The 19,681-nt window shown below is 45.9% G+C and overlaps 1 protein-coding gene across 1 annotated transcript in view; it reads right to left on the bottom strand.

Moving 5' to 3' along the window:
• LOC115460575 (glutathione S-transferase P-like) overlaps positions 1–17,180 on the bottom strand; it is a 38,043-nt gene extending 20,863 nt beyond the window's left edge. The window contains exons 1-5 of the mRNA XM_030190345.1: positions 16,956–17,180; positions 11,045–11,077; positions 7,494–7,600; positions 5,298–5,385; positions 256–359 (exon numbers count right to left, since the gene is read on the bottom strand). Coding sequence (XP_030046205.1) covers positions 256–359; positions 5,298–5,385; positions 7,494–7,600; positions 11,045–11,077; position 16,956 — 333 coding nt within the window. The 5' untranslated portion in view covers positions 16,957–17,180. The remainder of the gene's footprint in view (positions 1–255; positions 360–5,297; positions 5,386–7,493; positions 7,601–11,044; positions 11,078–16,955) is intronic.
• Positions 17,181–19,681: the final 2,501 nt, after the last annotated feature.

Raw genomic sequence — 19,681 nt, 5'->3', positions numbered from 1 at the left:
GGGAATATATGGGATAAATAGAGAGACCAGATAAGAAGGGCCTCCAATATGAAGAACCTTGGGAGTTAGTGTCAAAATCTTGTTGTGTTACAGTGCAGCTCTCTCTATCAAGCCCCTAAAATCTATAGTTCCAGCATCTCTGTGTCCCTGGATTGGGGGCATCTCCTCCCCACCCCAGGGAGCTGTCAGGATGGCAGCTTTCCTTACAGCCTCACCCCCTTCTCCCATAGAAGCTTGACTTCCAATGGCACGTACATAATCCTGGTAGATGAAGGTCAGGTATTTGGTACGCAGGTCCTCCACACCATCACTTGTCATGTCAATCAGTGCAGCTTCTTTGTCATCTTTGCCATAGAGACCTGTGGAGAGAGGAATCTCACTAATGGCAGTGTCAAGTATCTGCTAAAACATGTACATAATCTTGGGTCGCAGACTTCCCCAGATGAAGAGCATTGTAGTAATATTTTCTCTGCACAGTCAACACCTTGGGCTGAGAAACATATCTTCAGGTGACAGTTTCAGTGGATGGGGTGGGGGGGGGGGGGGGGAGGGGGAGGGGAATACAAGTGCTAAACTATTGCAAAGTATGACTGGTTGGACTGCAGGACAGTCAATTGACTTCATTGTTGAGTATGTATTAACTGTTTATTTCAAAATATAAAATGAAAAATCCTTCCAAACAAATATTTCATCTTGTAAGAAAAATTATGCTGTTTCTATAAAACATGTCCATAAATTTATTTATTTATTTATAGTACTTGTATCCCACATTTCCCCACCTATTTGCATAAGCATTGCCGTACTGGAACAGACCAAAGGTCTATCAAGCTTAGTATCCTTTCCAACAGTGGCCAATCCAGATCACAAGTACTTGGCATAATTCCAAAGAGTAAAACAGATTTCATGCTATTTATCCCAGGAATAAACAGTGGAATTTTTTCAAGCTTCACCTTAATAATGGATTATAGATTTTTCTTCTAGGAACGTGTCTAAAACTTTTTAAAACCCTGCTAGGCTAATGGCTTTTATCACATTGTTTAGCAACAAATTCCAGAACTTAATTGTACAAATTCCAGAACTTAATTGTACATTGCATGAAGGAATATTTTCTCTGATTTGTTCTATATGTACTACTTAGTAACTTCATTGCGTGTCCCCTAGTCCTTATGTAGCATGATATGATGAATTTTCAGAGTTACTAATTTTGCAGAAAACAGAAACAGATATATAAAAATGTTTTGCTATGCAACTTGCAAAGTATCAGAAAGCAGATCTGGTGCCACCCTCCCCCTGAAGACCACTGATAGCCTGGAACAATAGGACTATTAAATGGCCAGCTAGTGTAACAAAAGCAGGCTGGGTGGATACTGGAAAGTTAGTCACCACCATTCAGGGTTGGTATAGTAACAACAATCCAAGAGGCTGTAAGCAACAAAAGACAGACCATCTACCTGAAATTCCCAGACAATGACTCTCTTAATCCTGTCAAGTGCCTTCTGGGGTGTTTACTATAGTGCAGTAGTTGGTCAGCCAGAAAACATGTGACTAGCTAAATCAACATTTCCATGTCTCCAGCTCAAAAAACAGAAAGAACCAGTTTCAGCTATCCCTGAGTTTTGATTGGATTAATACACCCCACCAGCCTGTGGCCCAACAGGAATTATTATAAAGACTGGATTCACTGAATTCTAGTGCTCTCTGGACTCTGGACCTGCACCTTTCTCTGGACCCTCCTCCCCCCCCCCCCCCCCCCCCCCCCAAGATAAGACTTTCTCCAGGTTCCATTCCCAACAAATCTGCAAAAAGACTTCTTTTCCAGCAAGGATCCACCTTCTACCATCCAGCTATAGAGACAAGACCTCCTTCACCACTCCAACCAGCAGCAGAAAGAATACTACTGAGCCTCAAAGTGAGTTAATATTAATCCAGCATAATTAATAATTCTGCCTTGCTAATAATATTTATCTTGTGACACATTTCCGTTGTGTAATATCCCTAAATTGCCTTCTAAAAATTTGCATTACCTGTATTGTAAATAAAGTTTATTTGTACCTGAGAATAAGAATCTAGTCCTTATGTTCTGAGCACATTTCCTTAAACATTATACAGTGCAGGTTAATGTGATTTCTCAACAAACATACATATATATCTTATTAAATTATTATACTTGGACTTTTAGCAAGAGTAAACAAGCAATTTATCTCTACTCGTTCCGCTCCACTCAGTATTTCATAGATCTTTATCATATCACCCCTCAGCTGTCTGTTTTCCAAGTGAAAAGCCCTAGCCTCTTTAACCTTTCCTCATAGAGGAGTCATTCTATCCCCTGTATCATTTTGGCCGCCCTTCTCAGTACCTTTTTTTAATTCCGCTATATCTTTTTTGAGATGTAGTGATCAGAATTGCACACAGTATTTGAGTTGCAGTTTCACCATGGAGTGATGCAAAGGCATTATAATATTCTCTGTTTTGTTCTTCATTCCTTTCTTAATAATTCCTGATATTCTATTTGTTTTCTTGGCTGCCGTTGCACACCGAGCAGAGGATTTCAATGTATCATCAACAATGACACTTCCCTCAATTTTTTCTCTGTGTGGTGACTCCTAATGTGGAACCTTGTGTTATATAACTATAGTTTTGGTTCCTCTTTCCTATATGCATCACTTTACACTTTCTAATAATAAATTTCATCTGAAAATTGAATGCCCAGTCTTCCAGCCATATAAGATCTTCTTGAATTTTTCACAATCCTCTTGTAACATGGTAACATAGTAGATGACGGTAGATAAAGACCCACATGGTCCATTCAATCTGCCCAACAAGTTGAGCTACTTTATATGTATACCTGGCCTTGATTTGTTCCTGCCATTTTGAGGGCACAGACTGTAGAAGTCTGCCCAGCACTAGCTTTGCTTCCCAATTATCGGTGTTGCCACCCAATCTCAGCTAAGCTTCTGTGGATCCATTCCTTCTGAACAGGATTCCTTTGTGTTTATCCCACACATTTTTGAATTCCGTTACTGTTTTCATCTCCATCACCTCCTGCGGGAGGGCAATCCAAGTATACACCACCCTCTCTGTGAAAAAATACTTCCTGACATTTTTCCTGAGTCTGCCCCCCTTCAACCTCAATTCACGTCCTCTTGTTCTACCTCCTTCCTGTCTCCAGAAAAGGTTTGTTTGTGGATTAATACCCTTCAAATACTGAACATCTGTATCATATCACCTCTGCTTCTCTTTTCCTCCAGGGTATACATGTTCAGGTCAGTAAGTCTCTCCTTGTATACCATTTTTGTAGCTTTTCTTTGCACCGCTTCAATTTTTTTCACATCCTTAGCAAGATATGGCCTCCAAAACTGAACACAATACTCCAGGTGGGGCCTCACCAACGACTTTTACAGGGGATCAAAGCCTCCTTTTTTTCTGCTGGTTACATCTCTCTCCATACTGCCTAGCATCCTTCTGGCTACAGCCACCACCTTGTCACACTGTTTCATCGCCTTCAGATCCTCAGATACTATCACACCAAGATCCCTCTCCCTGTCTGTGCATATCAGACTCTCACTGCCTAACACATATGTCTCCCCTGAACTTCTACTCCCTAAGTGCATCACTTTGCACTTCTTTGCATTGAATTTTAATTGCCAAACATTAGACCATTCTTCTAGCTTTGTCCACCTTTAGATTTTCAAATTGTTTATAAACACTCTCCTCAGTGAACAGTGCTATATCCGCTCCATTCTCATGTGTACTTTTGCCAGTCAATCATGGTCCTTCTTCAGGACGACCAAAGTTCCCGGGGGCATGTCGGAAGCATAGTGAAGGCGGGACTGGGGCATGCTTAACACATGGTCGTCCTCGGCTGATAATGGAAAAAAGAAGGGTGTCCCTGACAAGCACTTGGCCGACTTTACTTGGTCCATTTTTTCTTGCGACCAAGCCTCAAAAAGGTGCCCAAACTGACTAGATGACCACTGGAGGGAATCGGGGATCACCTCCCCTTACTCCCCCAGTGGTCACTAACCCCCTCCCACCCTAAAAAAACTTTAAAACTATTTTTTGCCAGCCTCTATGCCACCCTCAAATGTCATACCCAGCTCCCTGACAGCAGTATGCAGGTCTCTGGAGCAGTTTTAGTGGGTGCAGTGCACTTCAGGCAGGCGGACCCAGGCCGATCTCCCCCTACCTGTTACACTTGTGGTGGTAAATGTGAGCCCTTCAAAACCCACCAGAAACCCACTGTACCCACATGTAGGTGCCCCCCTTCACCCCTTAGGGCTATGGTAGTGTTATACAGTTGTGGGGAGTGGGTTTTGCTTTTTTTGGGGGGGGGGCTTAGCACCCAAGGTAAGGGAGCTATGCACCTCGGAACAATTTGTGAAGTCCACTGCAGTGCCCCCTAGGGTTTCCGGTTGGTGTCCTGGCATGTGAGGGGGACCAGTGCACTACGAATGCTGGCTCCTCTCATGATCAAATGCCTTGGATTTCGTCGTTTCTGAGATGGGCGTCCTCGGTTTCCATTATCGTTGAAAACCGGGGACGACCATCTCTAAGGATGACCATCTCTAAGGTCGACCTAAATGTTAAGATTTGGGCATCCCCAACCGTATTATCGATATGAAAGATGGACGCCCATCTTGTTTCGATAATACGGGTTTCCCCGCCCCTTCCCGAGGACGTCCTGCAAGGACGCCCTCAGGAAAACTTGGGCGCCCCATTCGATTATGCCCCTCCACGTGACACTAAATGACAATTAAGACCTCAATATTATCATGATCTGGAAAATCACCTTAACCAGCACTATCCATGCCAGTGCAGATCAAGTGTTGTTGTTCCATTTAGTTAATCAGAGAGTGGAGATAATCAGTCAGCCATCTAGGACAAAAAGGCTCTCCTACATTTAGCTGGATAGCAATCTGGATGATCTGTATATGGCCTACTGTACATGTATATTCAGTGCAGATAGCTATTCAGATAGTGATGCAGAATATCTTGAATGACTTAAGCCCCACGGCTGGCGTTTAAAACAAATGCTGACTGTAGTATTTAAATATTGAACAGTTAAACCTTTGCACAACTTCTAATGCAGTATTTGAAACACGTATGTCATTAGCTGCCCTTTCAAACATTCATTCATTAGCTGTACAGAATATATTATGACCAACTGCTTTGTTGGTTATTCTTTTACATAATTGTAACTTTTCCCCTGTTTTCCATGCAAGGAACTCTGGAGAGCTACAGCACTTGAGGCAAGATATAAAAGGGACATGTCTGTCACTAAGGAACAGCAGTCTCACCATGCTTGCGGCCCAGGTACCGGAGGATTGCAGTAGACTGGTAAAGAATAAAATCTTTATCCTGGAACTTGGGAAGCTGACCAAAAACCTAGAGAACAAGACAGAAAGACTGAGAAGAAAAGGCTGCAGCTGGTAGGGGCCTCTGTTATATGACCCATCTCATATAGACCCAGATACTTTGGGAACTATTTGGGGCTAGTAGGCTCTACTGCTAATATAATTTATCATTTCTACAGCACTACTAGACTTATACAGTGCTGTACACAAATATATAAGAGAGTTCCTGCTCAATAAACTCTATTCAAGACCAACAGGAAAAATAATTTAATTTATCATGGAAACAATGAAAAACAACATGGTATTAAACAAGCAAATAAAGGGTTAAGAGTTAAAAGCACCTCAAAAAGATGGGCTTCTAGCTTTGATTTGAATATGGCCAGAGATGGAATGTGACGTACTGACTCGGGAAGTCTATTCTAGGCATATGGCACAGCAATGTGGAAGGAATGGAGTCTGGAGTTGGCAATGGAGTCAGTGGCGTAGCTAGGGCTGAATGGGCCCCAAGTGGAAAAATTGTGATGGTCCCCTATAACACCATTGCTCCCAAGGTAGTAGGGACTAGGGGGGGGGAGGGGAGATGCAATTTTTCCAAAATTGACCTTTGTTGTCTGAGCATTGCTTTGATCTTAGTGTCTCTCTTCTGCTTTTCTCTGTTGTTTTTTTAAAACCTCTCTTCAGGGTCTTCTGTCATTTGACAATTGTACACTTTCTGTGTCCACCATCCATCTTTCCTGAGTCCCTATCCATCCTGTCCAGCATGTCCTCTCTGTGCCACTGTCCCTCCCCTCCCCCTTATTTCAGCATCTCTCCTCTGTATCCTCATCTTTCTCCCTCTAGCATTCTCCTCTGTCTCCCTATCCCTCCCCTTGTGCCCAGTATTAGCCCTTCTGTGTGTCTGACCCTATGCTTTTCCACAGTCAGCATCTCTTCTGTGTCCCTGTCCCTCTCTATATCCATCTTCTCTTTCTCCTATGCCCCCCCCCCCCCCGGTGGTCTGGCATCTGTATCCCTTCCTCCATTGGCCCAGTGTCTCTCCCCCTTTTTTCACCTGGTCCAGCCTTTCTCTCTCTCTCTCTTCCCTCCACTCCTTATAGTCCAACATCTATCCCCTCTCTTACTCTGTCTTCTCTCTGCTCCTCCCCTCAAATCCAACATCTCTTTCCCTCTCCTCCAGTGGGTCTGGCATCTCTCCCCCCTCTCTCCCCTTTGGTGGTCAGGCATTTCTCCATCCCCTTCCCCCTCACACCCATGCCTACAAGAGTCCAGCATCTCTCTAGCTTCCCCTACCCCTGCAGCTGGCTTTTCAAATGCTACAGCGGGTTGCTGGCAGACAGCTTTGAAATTGGGCTATCTTACCATGTGTTGCCTCTCTGATGCAATTTCCTGTGGGTGGGTCATGGCAAAGATTCTGCTAGTCAGACACAGCCCATTTTCACTGCTGCCTCTTCCGGCAACTCGCTGCAGCATTTGGAGGATTGGCTGTGTGTGTGTGTGTGTGTGTGGGGGGGGGGGGGAGCTAGAAAGATGCTGGACAAGGGGGATAAGAGGGAGATGGAGAGGTGCTGGACCTGCATGGGAGAAGGGGAGACGAAGAGAAGAGGAAGGGAGGGAAGTTGGACCTCCAGGATGGAGGGAGGGAGGTAGCATGCTATTTAGGCAATCCCTACCATTAGCGGTCCTGGGTATTTTGACAACTTGCTCAATGGTAGCTGCACCCCTGGGTGGAGAAGAAGGGCACAGTAACGTGACATACCTGATTAGCAGAGTTCCTGAAGTGACAGATACTGAGGAGCTGCAAAATGAATGCTAGTAAAGCACTGGGGCAGTAAGATGTGAGCTTAAGTTTCACCTCCAGCTACTCAAATTCCTGGGCAGTAATCAGAGGAATAGGCCATAGGTGTAGCTTGGGAAGGGCATGGCGGTAGGCATCCCCAGATGCTGTGAGTGCTAATAATAAATCTGTTCCCCTGCCCCAGCAGCCAATATGACTTCCTTACCCTTCACACCCCAACCACCACAAAGTAAACAATCAAACTACCCCAATGTCAGATGCCTAGGTTGTATGTCGAGTTGGGAAAGCCCTAGGACATGATCATGAAACAGGAATTAATTGGTATAACCTAAGTGGATACTCACAGCTTCTTTCTTGAGGTCCCCTGATGCCCACTTCTGGAATGGAATGTCTTCATCCTTCCATTCTTGGCCCTGATCAGCCAAAAGCAGCCGCATGGCCTCAGTACGACCTTTGAGTGTAGAGCACAGTCATAGCGTGCAGTGAGTGTGGATTCACATGTGCATAAGTGTGCATATACTCCTAACATTTTGACAACTTCAAATACAGGCTCATCTTTCTTGAAATAGGAAGATTCAGAATTTGACCATTGCCATTAATTTCTTCAAAGAGAAGGTGACAAGTGGCAGGGACTGCCACTCAGTTATTGCCTGGAGCCCATTCCTCCCTAGGGTTTGTTCTGCTACTAGACAAAAGATAGCCAAGTATTTGATTTTTCTGAGTACGTATTCTTGTAAAAAAATGATATTTATCTGCTATTTCTGCAGTTCTAAAACACTACAGAGCAGGGGCGTAGCTACGTGGGGCCACGGGGGCATGGGGCCCAGTAGATTTGGTCCTGGCCCCCCCCCCCGCCACCAACCCCTTTGACCCCCCTCCCGTCGCCAACCCTCCCCCGCTGCCGCCGCCGTTGGGTACCTTTGCCGGCAGGGGTCCCCAACCCCTGCCAGCCGAAGTCCTATTCTCCGACGTGGCCGCGTTGCTGATCTGCAAGGGCAGGCTTCTGTTTCAGGAACAGAAGCCTGCCCTTGCAGATCAGCAACGCGGTCGCACTGAAGAAGAGGACTTCGGTTGGCGGGGGTTGGGGACCCCCACCAGCAAAGGTACCCGACGGTGGGGGATGGTTGGTAGTGGCGGGAAGAGGGGGTCGAAAGGGTTGGTGCCAGGGGGTCAAAGGTGGTGGTGGCAGCGGGGGGGGGGGGGGGGTCGGCAGTGCCGGGGGGGGGGGCTAAAATGTGCCCCCTCACCTCAGGCTCTGGACCCCCCTCCCGCCGAAGTCTGGCTACGCCCCTGCTACAGACTAAGGGCCCTGTTTACTAAGTAGCGCTAATGGCGCGCTAGTGGTTTTAGTGCACGCTAAATATTAGCACGCTCTAAAGACATCCATAGGAATATATGAGGGTGCCTCTAGTGTTTAGTGTGTGCAAATTTTAGGTGCTCTCTAAAAATGCTAGCACGTCTTTGTAAACAGGGACCTATATTCAGAAAGATCAAAAAGATATGGAGCATACAGGAGATGGAGGCTGTTCCATTACAAGGCTCCACTCCAGCTCGTGGTAGCCCACCCTTGCCTCTCCTTCTTCAGCCTGAGCCAGGTGTGTTCTCAACCCAGTCCTCAGGACAGCACCTAGCCAGCCAGGTTTACAGGATCATCACAATGAATATGCATGAGATAGATTTGCATGGCCTACCCTCCATTGTATGCAAATCTACCTCATTCATATTCATTGTGGGAATTCTAAAAACGTGAATGGCTAGGTGTGTCCCAAGGACTGGCGTGAGAATCCATGCTCTGAGCAATAATACAACTCAGTAATGAGAAGAGAAGCGTATACCTCCATATCTAGGGTTACCATATGGCTCCAGAAAAAGGAGCCAACACCCATAGAAGGTGATCTCTCCACAGGAGAAACGAAAGCCAAAACACACAGACAGTGGATCCAAAAGAGTCCTCTCACAAGTGGTGTTTTCTTAAACAAGGTCTTTATTTCAAATCAATAAAAGCAAACCCGACACGAATTATATTTATGTTTATTCATATACCCCTGACGCAGGCCTTTACGGCCGAAACACGGTTCGTGTCAGGTTTGCTTTTATTGATTTGAAATAAAGACCTTGTTTAAGAAAACACCACTTGTGAGAGGACTCTTTTGGATCCACTGTCTGTGTGTTTTGGCTCCAGAAAAAGGAGGACAGATTGAGCCAGTCTGAGTTTTACTTCCATTGCTTTCAATGGAAGCAAAACCCAGACTGGATCAATGTGTCCTCCTTTTTCTGGAGCCATATGGTAACTCTATCCATATCCATCAATTCAAGAAAAGGGTAAAGTGGTGTGGTAGCCATGTTGGTCTACTTTCAAAGGTAATAAATAGAAATAAAACCAAAGAAAAGAAAACAAGATGATGCTTTGTTGGTGGACTAATTTACAACATGTTTTTATTAGCTTTCAAAGCAATACCTTCTACTACAGATCAGAAAAAAATGTAGAAATTGGTTGCATTAGAGTCAAAATCATGCCAAGGCTTCCAACAGCTTATTTCACTTAGGGGTCCTTTTACAAAGGTGCGTTAGTGTTCTTAGCATGCGCTAAAAATAAACGTGCGCTAAATGCTAGAGACTCCCATATATTCCTATGGGCTTCTCTAGTGTTTAAAGCGCGCTAAACATGCTGTCGCGCTTTTGTAAAAGACCCCCTTAGTTAGCAATTTTTATATGCCGTGAATATCCTTATTTGAAACAAACTGAGGCCCAGATGATCAAAAGCAAACGCCGGCGCTAGTGGCTGTTAGCGCCACACTAGCGCTGGCGTTTGCTACCGCCCCATGATTAGAGCCCTCGAGCGCGTGAAACAACGTGCTCGAGGGCTCTTTGCGCAAGTAGCATGCAAATGCATGCTAAACAGGGCATTAGGTATTCCTCCCCAATCATCAGCGGCCAGCACGCCAAAATTTGGGTAGCTGGCTGAGGCAAACCCTAAAGCCAGCTCCGAGCTGGCTTTAGGGTTTGCCAATCATTGGAGAGGAATGGTGAGCCCTGTCCAGCATGCAGTTGCATGCTGGCAGGCCCCTGCTCCCCCCCCCAAAGCAAACCTGCCACCAGAGGGCTGGAGGTCCGGTGGACCTCCGGTCCCCCCCCCCCCCCCGATGATCCCCCCCCCCCCCATGTTCAGGGAGGGCTGGAGATCTGGTGGGTCTCGAGCCCCCTCAAACCCCCAGAAAATGAGAAATGATCGGGTAGCTAAAAAGTTAAGAAAAGACCTGATTGGGGACATCCTTCTCTTAAACTTTCAAGAGCCTGGGCCTGGTTTCATTGAGTTTACATCATGGTAGTAAGTCTGGTAGATACCCAGGGAGCATGGAGTAAGGCGAGTGCATGTGTGATTGGCCCTCCTGTTCTCTGGGCAACCCTCATCTTAAACCAAAGGAGACCTATTAGTAAATCACTAACTGCTTCCACCAACTGAGCTTTGAACTGTTGCTAAGGGATGGAGTGAACAAAGACTCAAGGATAAGAAACATAGAAACTGCAGAGCCAGAGTAAACACACGGGGAAGTGTCCCAGTAGTACTCAGTAATTAAGCAGCTAATGAGCAGTAGGGTTTTAAGTAAAACAAGACAACCACATAGAGATGAGACAAACAAAAGAGACAGCACAGTCTCCTTGTCCACCTCCGTCTCCATAAATATGGATATGCTTTGCTTTCATCACCAAACTGGAGGTCCTGCAATTTCTGCATCTTAAGTGTAGAAACCAACGGCTCCAGATTCTCAAGAGCGGATGAGGCAGATAGTTGTAGACTCTGTCCCCGATGCCACCTTGCACATACTGTTGGGTGAGCCCTGGAGACTCTCTGCCCTCCCTTCTTCAAGTCTGAAAGTCCTGACTGCTGACTTACCTCGAACAGGGAAATAGGTGATAGTGACAGCCACTGCAGAGAAAAACAAAACAAAAAAAGGTTCCACCTTACATCAGCTAGGCTGTGAACAAAGAGAAGAAAGAACAGACCTAGAGAGAGCACATATTAGAGAGAGAGATGCACAGATTAGAAAGACAGTGACAGACAGGGCAGTTACTGTATAAAATGGTGCTCAGGGTAAAGGTTGCATTCAGTGTCCCCTTTCAGGCACATGAGCTGACTAAGAAAGGCAGCATGGTGTCCCCCACCCACCCCCAGCTTGGAGCCCAAGGCCATCACTCTGCTTGCCCACCACTTGTGACAGTGAGATAGGTGACTGGACATAGTCCCTTCCCTGCATGGATGGGTGTTGGTATAGTTTGTTGGCTTATTTTGGGGGGAGGGAACAAGGGTAAGGAAGTCATATTGGCAATAGGGGCACGGAGACCAATTCAGCATTAGCACCAACAACCTTTCGGGAGGCACCGCCCCTCCATGATCATCTGAAAGTATGCCTATGAGGACGGGCTTTGCATTCCAGCTCCCTTCTCTTAAACATAAGCCTCGTCATTTTAAGCCCATGTCCTTGTTTATCTCCATAGACTTCAATGGCCTCACCTGATAGTGAATTTATGAACTCATCTTACTTACGAATACCCTAATTGATCCATACATTTATTTTTTGATTGGCAGATGAAATTGTACTTTTCTCCCTTTGAACTCAATGCAGCCGAGTTGAACAATAGCCCCACCAATTTGGACTATGGCCAGCTCTTGACTTGACAATCTCAGATTACCTGTCACAGTCCCAGCAACCTTGAAAGATGTTTTAAATATGGGAGGGGGGGGGCAAGTCCTCCCGTACTCTCCTCACATTCACAATCAACCCACAGATAAATTGTTATACCCTAACGCTCTCCTGCTATTATCTGTTCACCCTACCATTCCCCAATGTCACATCCCACATTTTCTATGCCCCAAAGATGATTTTACTGAATTTGTCTCCTATAACTCTTCATAATGTAACCCATAATCATAATGTAACAAACTGTACCTCCATCATTCACAACGTATTGTAAGCCACACTGAACCCGCAAATAGGTGGGAAAATGTGGGATACAAATGCAATAAATAAATAAATAAATATCTGGACACCCCATTTTAGGTGCCCCATTGTAGTGCAGCATCTGGGTGCTCAGATTCCTTTATAGTGCACTAGCCTTAACCCTGCATCAGTGTGCCCACGTGTATATCCACCTACTTAACCAGGTCAACGGTAGGCATTAGTGGGGGCACTGAACTGTGACAAGCAACGCATTCAGCTTATAGTATTCCACAAACTGCATGTGGGCATAGAAGATGTGCCCTTGTCTCACCCGAGTGTATGTCCCCATTGCAACTGTGCGCTAATTCACTTACAGAATAGCGCTAGGGCACTTCATGCCTAGAAAGCACCTTTCCCTGCAGTTATACAATTGCCATTCACATGTTCAAGAGAAAGAGCCAATGTGTAGCCAAGGCCCATTTCTAGCAGTCTAATAACATCACAGCCTGCCCCGAAGGCAAGTAACATAATAACATAGTAGATAATGGCAGATAAAGACCTGTACAGTCCATCCAGTTTGCCTAAACTCATAGTATAAGGTATGATTTGATACTACATACGTATACATGATCCTTCATCTTGACTTGTTTTGATGCCTTGATTTGTCCTTGTCATTTTTGGGGCACAGACTATAGAAGTCTGCCTGGCACTGGCCTTGTTCTCCAGTTACTGAGGCTGAATCTGTCCCATCACGATCAGGGCACAGCAGAGGCGTAGCCAGACTTCGATGCGAGGGGGGTCCAGAGCCCGAGGTGAGGGGGCACATTTTAGCCCCCCCCTCCCGGTGCCTCCAACCCCCCCCCCGGCGCCATTGTCAACACCACCTGCAACAAGTTTGACCTCCCCTGCTGACGACCCTCTCGACCCCCCCCCCCCCGCCCGCCTGCCATCGCCTACCTTTGCTGGCAGGGGACCCCAACCCCCGCAAGCCGAAGTCTTCTTCCTTCGTTTGGTTTCTGAGTCTGACGTCCGGCACCTACATGCAGGATGTCAGACTCAGAAACCAAACGAAGGAAGAAGACTTCAGCTGGCGGGGGTTGAGGTCCCCCGCTAGCAAAGGTAGCAGACGGCAATGGCGGATTGACGGCGGGTTGGAGGCGGGAGGGGGGGTTGAGAGGGTCGTCGGCAGGGGGGTCCAGGGCCAAATCTACGGGGGCCCAGGCCCCCGTGGCCCCATGGTAGCTATGCCACTGGGGCACAGACCGTAGAAGTCTGCCCAGCACCGGCTTTGCTTCCCAATTAACTGGTGTTGCCATCCGATCACCACTAAGTTTGTTTGGTTCCATGCCTTCTATACAGGATTCCTTGGTGTTTAACTCACACATTTTTTAAATTCTGTTAACGTTTTTTATCTCCACCACCTCCCACGGGAGGACATTCCAGGTATCTACCACCGTCTCTGTGAAAAAGTACCTCCTGATATTATTTCTGAGTCGGCCACCCTGCGTCCTCAGTTCACATCCTCTAGGTCAATGTTTTCCAAGTCCGGTCCTGGAGTACCCCTTGCCAGTCAGGTTTTCAGGATATCCACAATAAATATGAATGAAAGAGATTTGCATATAATGGAGGCAGTGTATGCAAATCAAGGAAATATCTGGGGAGTAATTCTGTAAAGTGGGTGCCAACATTTAGATGCCAAATATGTGCATAAATGATCAGAACACTGGTGTATATGCACATACATATGTAAATGCCAAAAATTCAGCGTCATGCTATTCTGTAACTACTCAAATATCATCAGAGAATGACAATGGGACAAAATTTGTCCCTGTCCCCACCCTGTCTCCGTGGGTTCTGTCTCCATCCCCACCCCGTCCCTGCAGGCCCTGTCTCCATCCCCATCCCGTCCCCGCAGGCCCTGTCTCTGTCCCCGTCCCTGCCCCATTCCTGTGGGCTCTGTTCTCCTCTGCAGAAGCCTCAAACACTTATGATTTTATATTTAAATCTTTGTATTAAATTATAAAAAGGAACAATATGCTGTGCAACTGTTATGTATAAATTACAAACAGAAAACAATAATAACAGCTAGCAGCTATAATAACCCTCCCACCATCACCACCCTCTACCCTTCCAACCCCAACAATAGCTAACTTCTACTACCCCAAGGAATCCTAATCCACCCTGTTAAATTGTCCAGGGGTACAAAATACAACCCGTTCTGTATGCCCTAGACGGGAGAAATATGCCCTATGAAGCACTGTTATGATTTTTTAATTTGCGGATGAATAAGAAGTCATCAGCAGTCTCAGAATTCAATCTAGCTCTCCTGTCTTCCACAGTCCTTCCTGCAATAGAAGATGTCTTCTTAGATGTGCTGGTACCAGGATGTACAGGATCCCCAATGCAAATTTTGCGAGTTGTGGCCAGCATGTTTGCTTGTTTTTCCAAAAAATAAAAATATTGTCGTCTGCATCAATCAAACTTAAATAAAAGTCCAGTTCATTAACAGGCTTCAAAGTAGAAAGTGACACGGGCACAAAGTTTGTCCTCATCCTCACGGGCTCTGTCCCCATCCCCGCCCCATCCCCACCCCGTCCCCATGAGATCTGTCCCTACCCCATCCCTGTGGGCTCTTTCCGTGTCCCCATCCCCGCGGTTTCTGCGGGTCCCCGTTCCCATGTCATTCTCTAACACACACATCTTCGATAGCGCAGTTTGCAGGTGGGTGTACATGTGGGTGAGATCTGAGTGAAGTATGTGTGGGGCTTATACTTTCACACGTAAATCATACATCTCTGGAATCTAGGTAGAAGTAACTATAATTGCTGGTGTAAGTGCTCATGCCTGGTCACATATACGTGCATACACATCCCTTTATGCCAATATTCTGTAAAGGAAAGTAGCCCCCGGACTCAATATAGGTTGCCCAAGGTTGGGCGCAGATCCCAGATGCGAGAGTAAACTAATTACTCAATTAGATGCTAACAAGCCATTACTGGAGTTAATTGGCACTTAATTGACAGTAATTAGGAGTTCCGTGTGCATCTGCCCTATGCGTGCCTAAATTTCATAGCTCACAACTCAAAAGGGGGCATGGCCATGGAGGGGGGGGGGGGCATGAGTAGGTCAGGGCATTCCCAGAAATACTTGGACTTGCGTGCCCAACTGCTATCATTTATATTCAAAAGGCATAAGTTCTCATGCCCACAGTTGGGTGTGAGAATCCACTCTAAGCACTATTCTATAAATGTTGCTTAGCGCTAAATGACCTTTATTGAATTGCCGCTTAGCACAGATCTTATCGACGCCTAACTTCGGGCACCATTTATTGAATCAGTCCCTAGGTGTCTACTTTCCCGTCTAGAATAGACTCCCAGTAGACGACCCTCTACGTGCCTACTTCTAGGTGTCCCCTGGTGCTAATCTCGCTGATCAAGAAATATGGACATGCCATCTGTTATCAAGCCAGCTCAGAAACATAAGAAAGGTTCAGTTAACACTTCCTCCCCCACCTTAACTCACTAAGAAAAACTATGAGGGAAAAAGCGATGAGCAATTTTTTTTTAGTCTCCATTGGCTTTATTCCCAGATATTCAATGCTTGGCTTATCTCCAAACACCATCATTGAATGTTTGGGAATGTGCGGATGGCTGCACTTATACGGTTAAGAGCCAATAATCAGCCCTTAACTAGATAACAGAACAAAGATAGGACTGTGTTTTATGCAGTCTGATTTGTCTGATTACTATATACAGTGCATTTTTTCTAGCAAAAAAGGTGCTGGTACTCAAATGCTAGGCCACCTTTCAGGGGTGGGGTGATCAGTGAGGGACCCACCCCACAATAGCCAGGACCCTGCAACCAGTCACAGAATCTATGACAAGGCAGAATTGGTGTGTAGAGCCTGAGCTCTTGCATTAAAACCTGGGGTCCATGGGCCAATTTTAGCAGACAATGGAAAAGGTGGCAGTGGCCAAAAAAGCAAACAGGATGCTAGGAATTATTAGGAAAGGGATGGTGAATAAGACCTAAAATACTATAATGCCTTTGTATCGCTCCATGGTGCGTCCACACCTTGAGTATTGCAGGATTAGAAAAGGTTCAAAGAAGAGCGACCAAAATGATGAAGGGGATGGAACTCCTCTCGTATGAGGAAAGGCTAAAAAGATTAGGGCTCTTCAGCTTGTAAAAGAGACGGATGAGGGGAGATATGATTGAGGTATACAAAATCCTGAGTGGTGTAGAATGAGAAGTAAATCGATTTTTTACTCGTTCCAAAAGTACAAAGACTAGGGGACACTCGAGGAAGTTACATGGGAATACTTTTAAAACAAATAGGAGGACATATTTTTTCACTCAATGAATAGTTAAGCTCTGGAACTCTTTGTCGGAGGATGTGGTAACAGCAGTTAGCGTATCTGAGTTTAAAAAAGGTTTGGACAAATTCCTGGAGGAAAAGTCCATAGTCTTCTATTGAGGCAGATATGGGAAGCAACTGCTTGCCCTGGGATTTGTAGTATGGAGTGTTGCCACGATTTGGGTTTCTGCCAGTGACTGCCAGCCACTGTTTGGAAAACAAGATACTGGGTTAGATGGACCACTGGTCTGACTTATGTTCAGTACCCCCTCAAAAAAAAGCCCTGACTATATATGGTTAAGCACTGACTAGTGACACTGAACCGCCACATAAGTGTTGACTCTGCCCCTGGACTGCCCACAGCATAGCTGGTTTTGGCTTAGGCAACTAGAGGGCATATTCAGTGACACTATCCTGCGGCAATATCATCAGATAACCCCACACAGGCGATTGAACCAGGCAGGAGCCACCCCAGGAGCTGTAAGGGAAAGTCACTTGAAGGTCCTTACTTGGTCTAGATGGAGTTCCTTGATGGTCGCACACTTGTCTTTCTTTCTTTCTCTGTCCTCCCTTGTTATCTATCTGTCTCTGCTCTTCTGCTGAGTCACTGTGAAATGATGAGGTTTGGTGGGGAGGGTAAGACAAATGATTTGCCTACAGGTGTGTCTTGGGTGTGTTGCAGGTGAGATCTGAGGGTATATTTTTGTCCTGAGCATTTGCTGATTCTTTAGGGGATAAACATACAGGCATGGGAGATAAACAAAGGCAGAAGAATGAATAGGCAGATTCATTCTCTGTTCACACATGAGCAATGTCCTCTTTCTCTATTGACATTCTCAAATTTCTCTTTTCTTTCTAGCCTCTAGAAGCTTTCTGTTTCCTCCATTCACTCTTATTTGTGTTTTCTTTCTTTACATTTCTTTAAATTTGAATGTATTAATTGCTTCCTTTATATACAACTCAGCGTGATTTGCAGTGAGTGCCATAATACACATCCTCATTCTTTTTCCTCTGTATTTTATTTTCTTCTGCTTTACACATTGCTCAAGTCCGGGGAGCAATAGAAAAGCGACTGCTTAGGATCCCTCATTTTTCCCCATTCCACAGAATCAAGGCTGGTATTAAACATGCTAAGGCCCAGGACAGAAATTTGGGGCCTAGAAGCAGGCTGTTTGCTTGACATTCAGATACATTTGGGGCTGCCATAATATAGGGCCAGTGTATATTTATGTATTTGTACTTTGCTCACACGTTTTTCAGTTGTAGCCAGGAATTTTGAACAGGATGTGCGTCTCACGCTGCATCTACCTCCCTTCTCCCTCCCCCCCCCCAGCTCCTTCTCCCCGCTCCTCCTCCCTAATACCTTAAAATCATCTCTATGTTTTGCCTGGGCAGCGTCAGCAGCACTCATAAGCTGCCTGCAGTTGTACCACGGCTTTCTCTCTGAACCATCCCGCCCTTCAGAAAACAGGAAGTTGCATCAGAAGGGGTAGGATAGTTCAGAGAGAAAGCCCTGGTGCAGGCAGCCTATGAGAACCGCTGCTGCTGGCACTGACCAGGCAAAGACTAGAGGTGACTTTAAGGGGGGGGGAGCAGGGGGAGCTTTGTGGGGCCAGGAAGGGAAGGGAGAGATACGGTGAGAGGGAGAAGGGAGAGACTGACAGGGGATGCATATAATATCAGCAAAATTCGCCCTTTCCTTTCTGAGTACACTACCAGAACCCTCATCCACGCTCTTATCACCTCTCACTTAGACTATTGCAACTTGCTTCTCACAGGTCTCCCACTTAGCCATCTCTCTCCTCTTCAATCTGTTCAAAATTCTGCTGCACGACTAATATTCCGCCAGTGTCGTTATGCTCATATTAGCCCTCTCCTCAAGTCACTTCATTTGCTCCCTATCCGTTTCTGAATACAGTTCAAACTCCTCTTATTGACTTACAAGTGCATGCACTCTGCAGCTCCTCCGAACCTCTCCACTCTTATCTCTCTCTACACTTCTCCCTGGGAACTCCCTTCACTGGGTAAATCTCTCTTATCTGCACCCTTCTCCTCCACTGCTAACTCCAGACTCCGTTCCTTTTATCTTGCTGCACCATATGCCTGGAATAGACTTCCTGAGCCAGTACGTCAAGCTCCATCTCTGACCGTCTTCAAATCTAAGCTAAAAGCCCACCTTTTTGATGCTGCTTTTAACTCCTACAGTGGTGGAAATAAGTATTTGATCCCTTGCTGATTTTGTAAGTTTGCCCACTGACAAAGACATGAGCAGCCCATAATTGAAGGGTAGGTTATTGGTAACAGTGAGAGATAGCACATCACAAATTAAATCCGGAAAATCACATTGTGGAAAGTATATGAATTTATTTGCATTCTGCAGAGGGAAATAAGTATTTAATCCCTCTGGCAAACAAGACCTAATACTTGGTGGCAAAACCCTTGTTGGCAAGCACAGCGGTCAGACGTCTTCTGTAGTTGATGATGAGGTTTGCACACATGTCAGGAGGAATTTTGGTCCACTCCTCTTTGCAGATCATCTCTAAATCATTAAGAGTTCTGGGCTGTCGCTTGGCAACTCGCAGCTTCAGCTCCCTCCATAAGTTTTCAATGGGATTAAGGTCTGGTGACTGGCTAGGCCACTCCATGACCCTAATGTGCTTCTTCCTGAGCCACTCCTTTGTTGCTTTGGCTGTATGTTTTGGGTCATTGTCGTGCTGGAAGACCCAGCCACGACCCATTTTTAAGGCCCTGGCGGAGGGAAGGAGGTTGTCACTCAGAATTGTACGGTACATGGCCCCATCCATTCTCCCATTGATGCGGTGAAGTAGTCCTGTGCCCTTAGCAGAGAAACACCCCCAAAACATAACATTTCCACCTCCATGCTTGACAGTGGGGACGGTGTTCTTTGGGTCATAGGCAGCATTTCTCTTCCTCCAAACACGGCGAGTTGAGTTCATGCCAAAGAGCTCAATTTTTGTCTCATCTGACCACAGCACCTTCTCCCAATCACTCTCGGCATCATCCAGGTGTTCACTGGCAAACTTCAGACGGGCCGTCACATGTGCCTTCCGGAGCAGGGGGACCTTGCGGGCACTGCAGGATTGCAATCCGTTATGTCGTAATGTGTTACCAATGGTTTTCGTGGTGACAGTGGTCCCAGCTGCCTTGAGATCATTGACAAGTTCCCCCCTTGTAGTTGTAGGCTGATTTCTAACCTTCCTCATGATCAAGGATA

The sequence above is a fragment of the Microcaecilia unicolor genome, chromosome 1 (genome assembly GCF_901765095.1).
Source record: "Microcaecilia unicolor chromosome 1, aMicUni1.1, whole genome shotgun sequence".
Lineage (NCBI taxonomy): Eukaryota > Metazoa > Chordata > Amphibia > Gymnophiona > Siphonopidae > Microcaecilia > Microcaecilia unicolor.
Note: the sequence above shows the minus strand (reverse complement) of the source record. Positions and strands in the feature narration are given on the sequence as shown.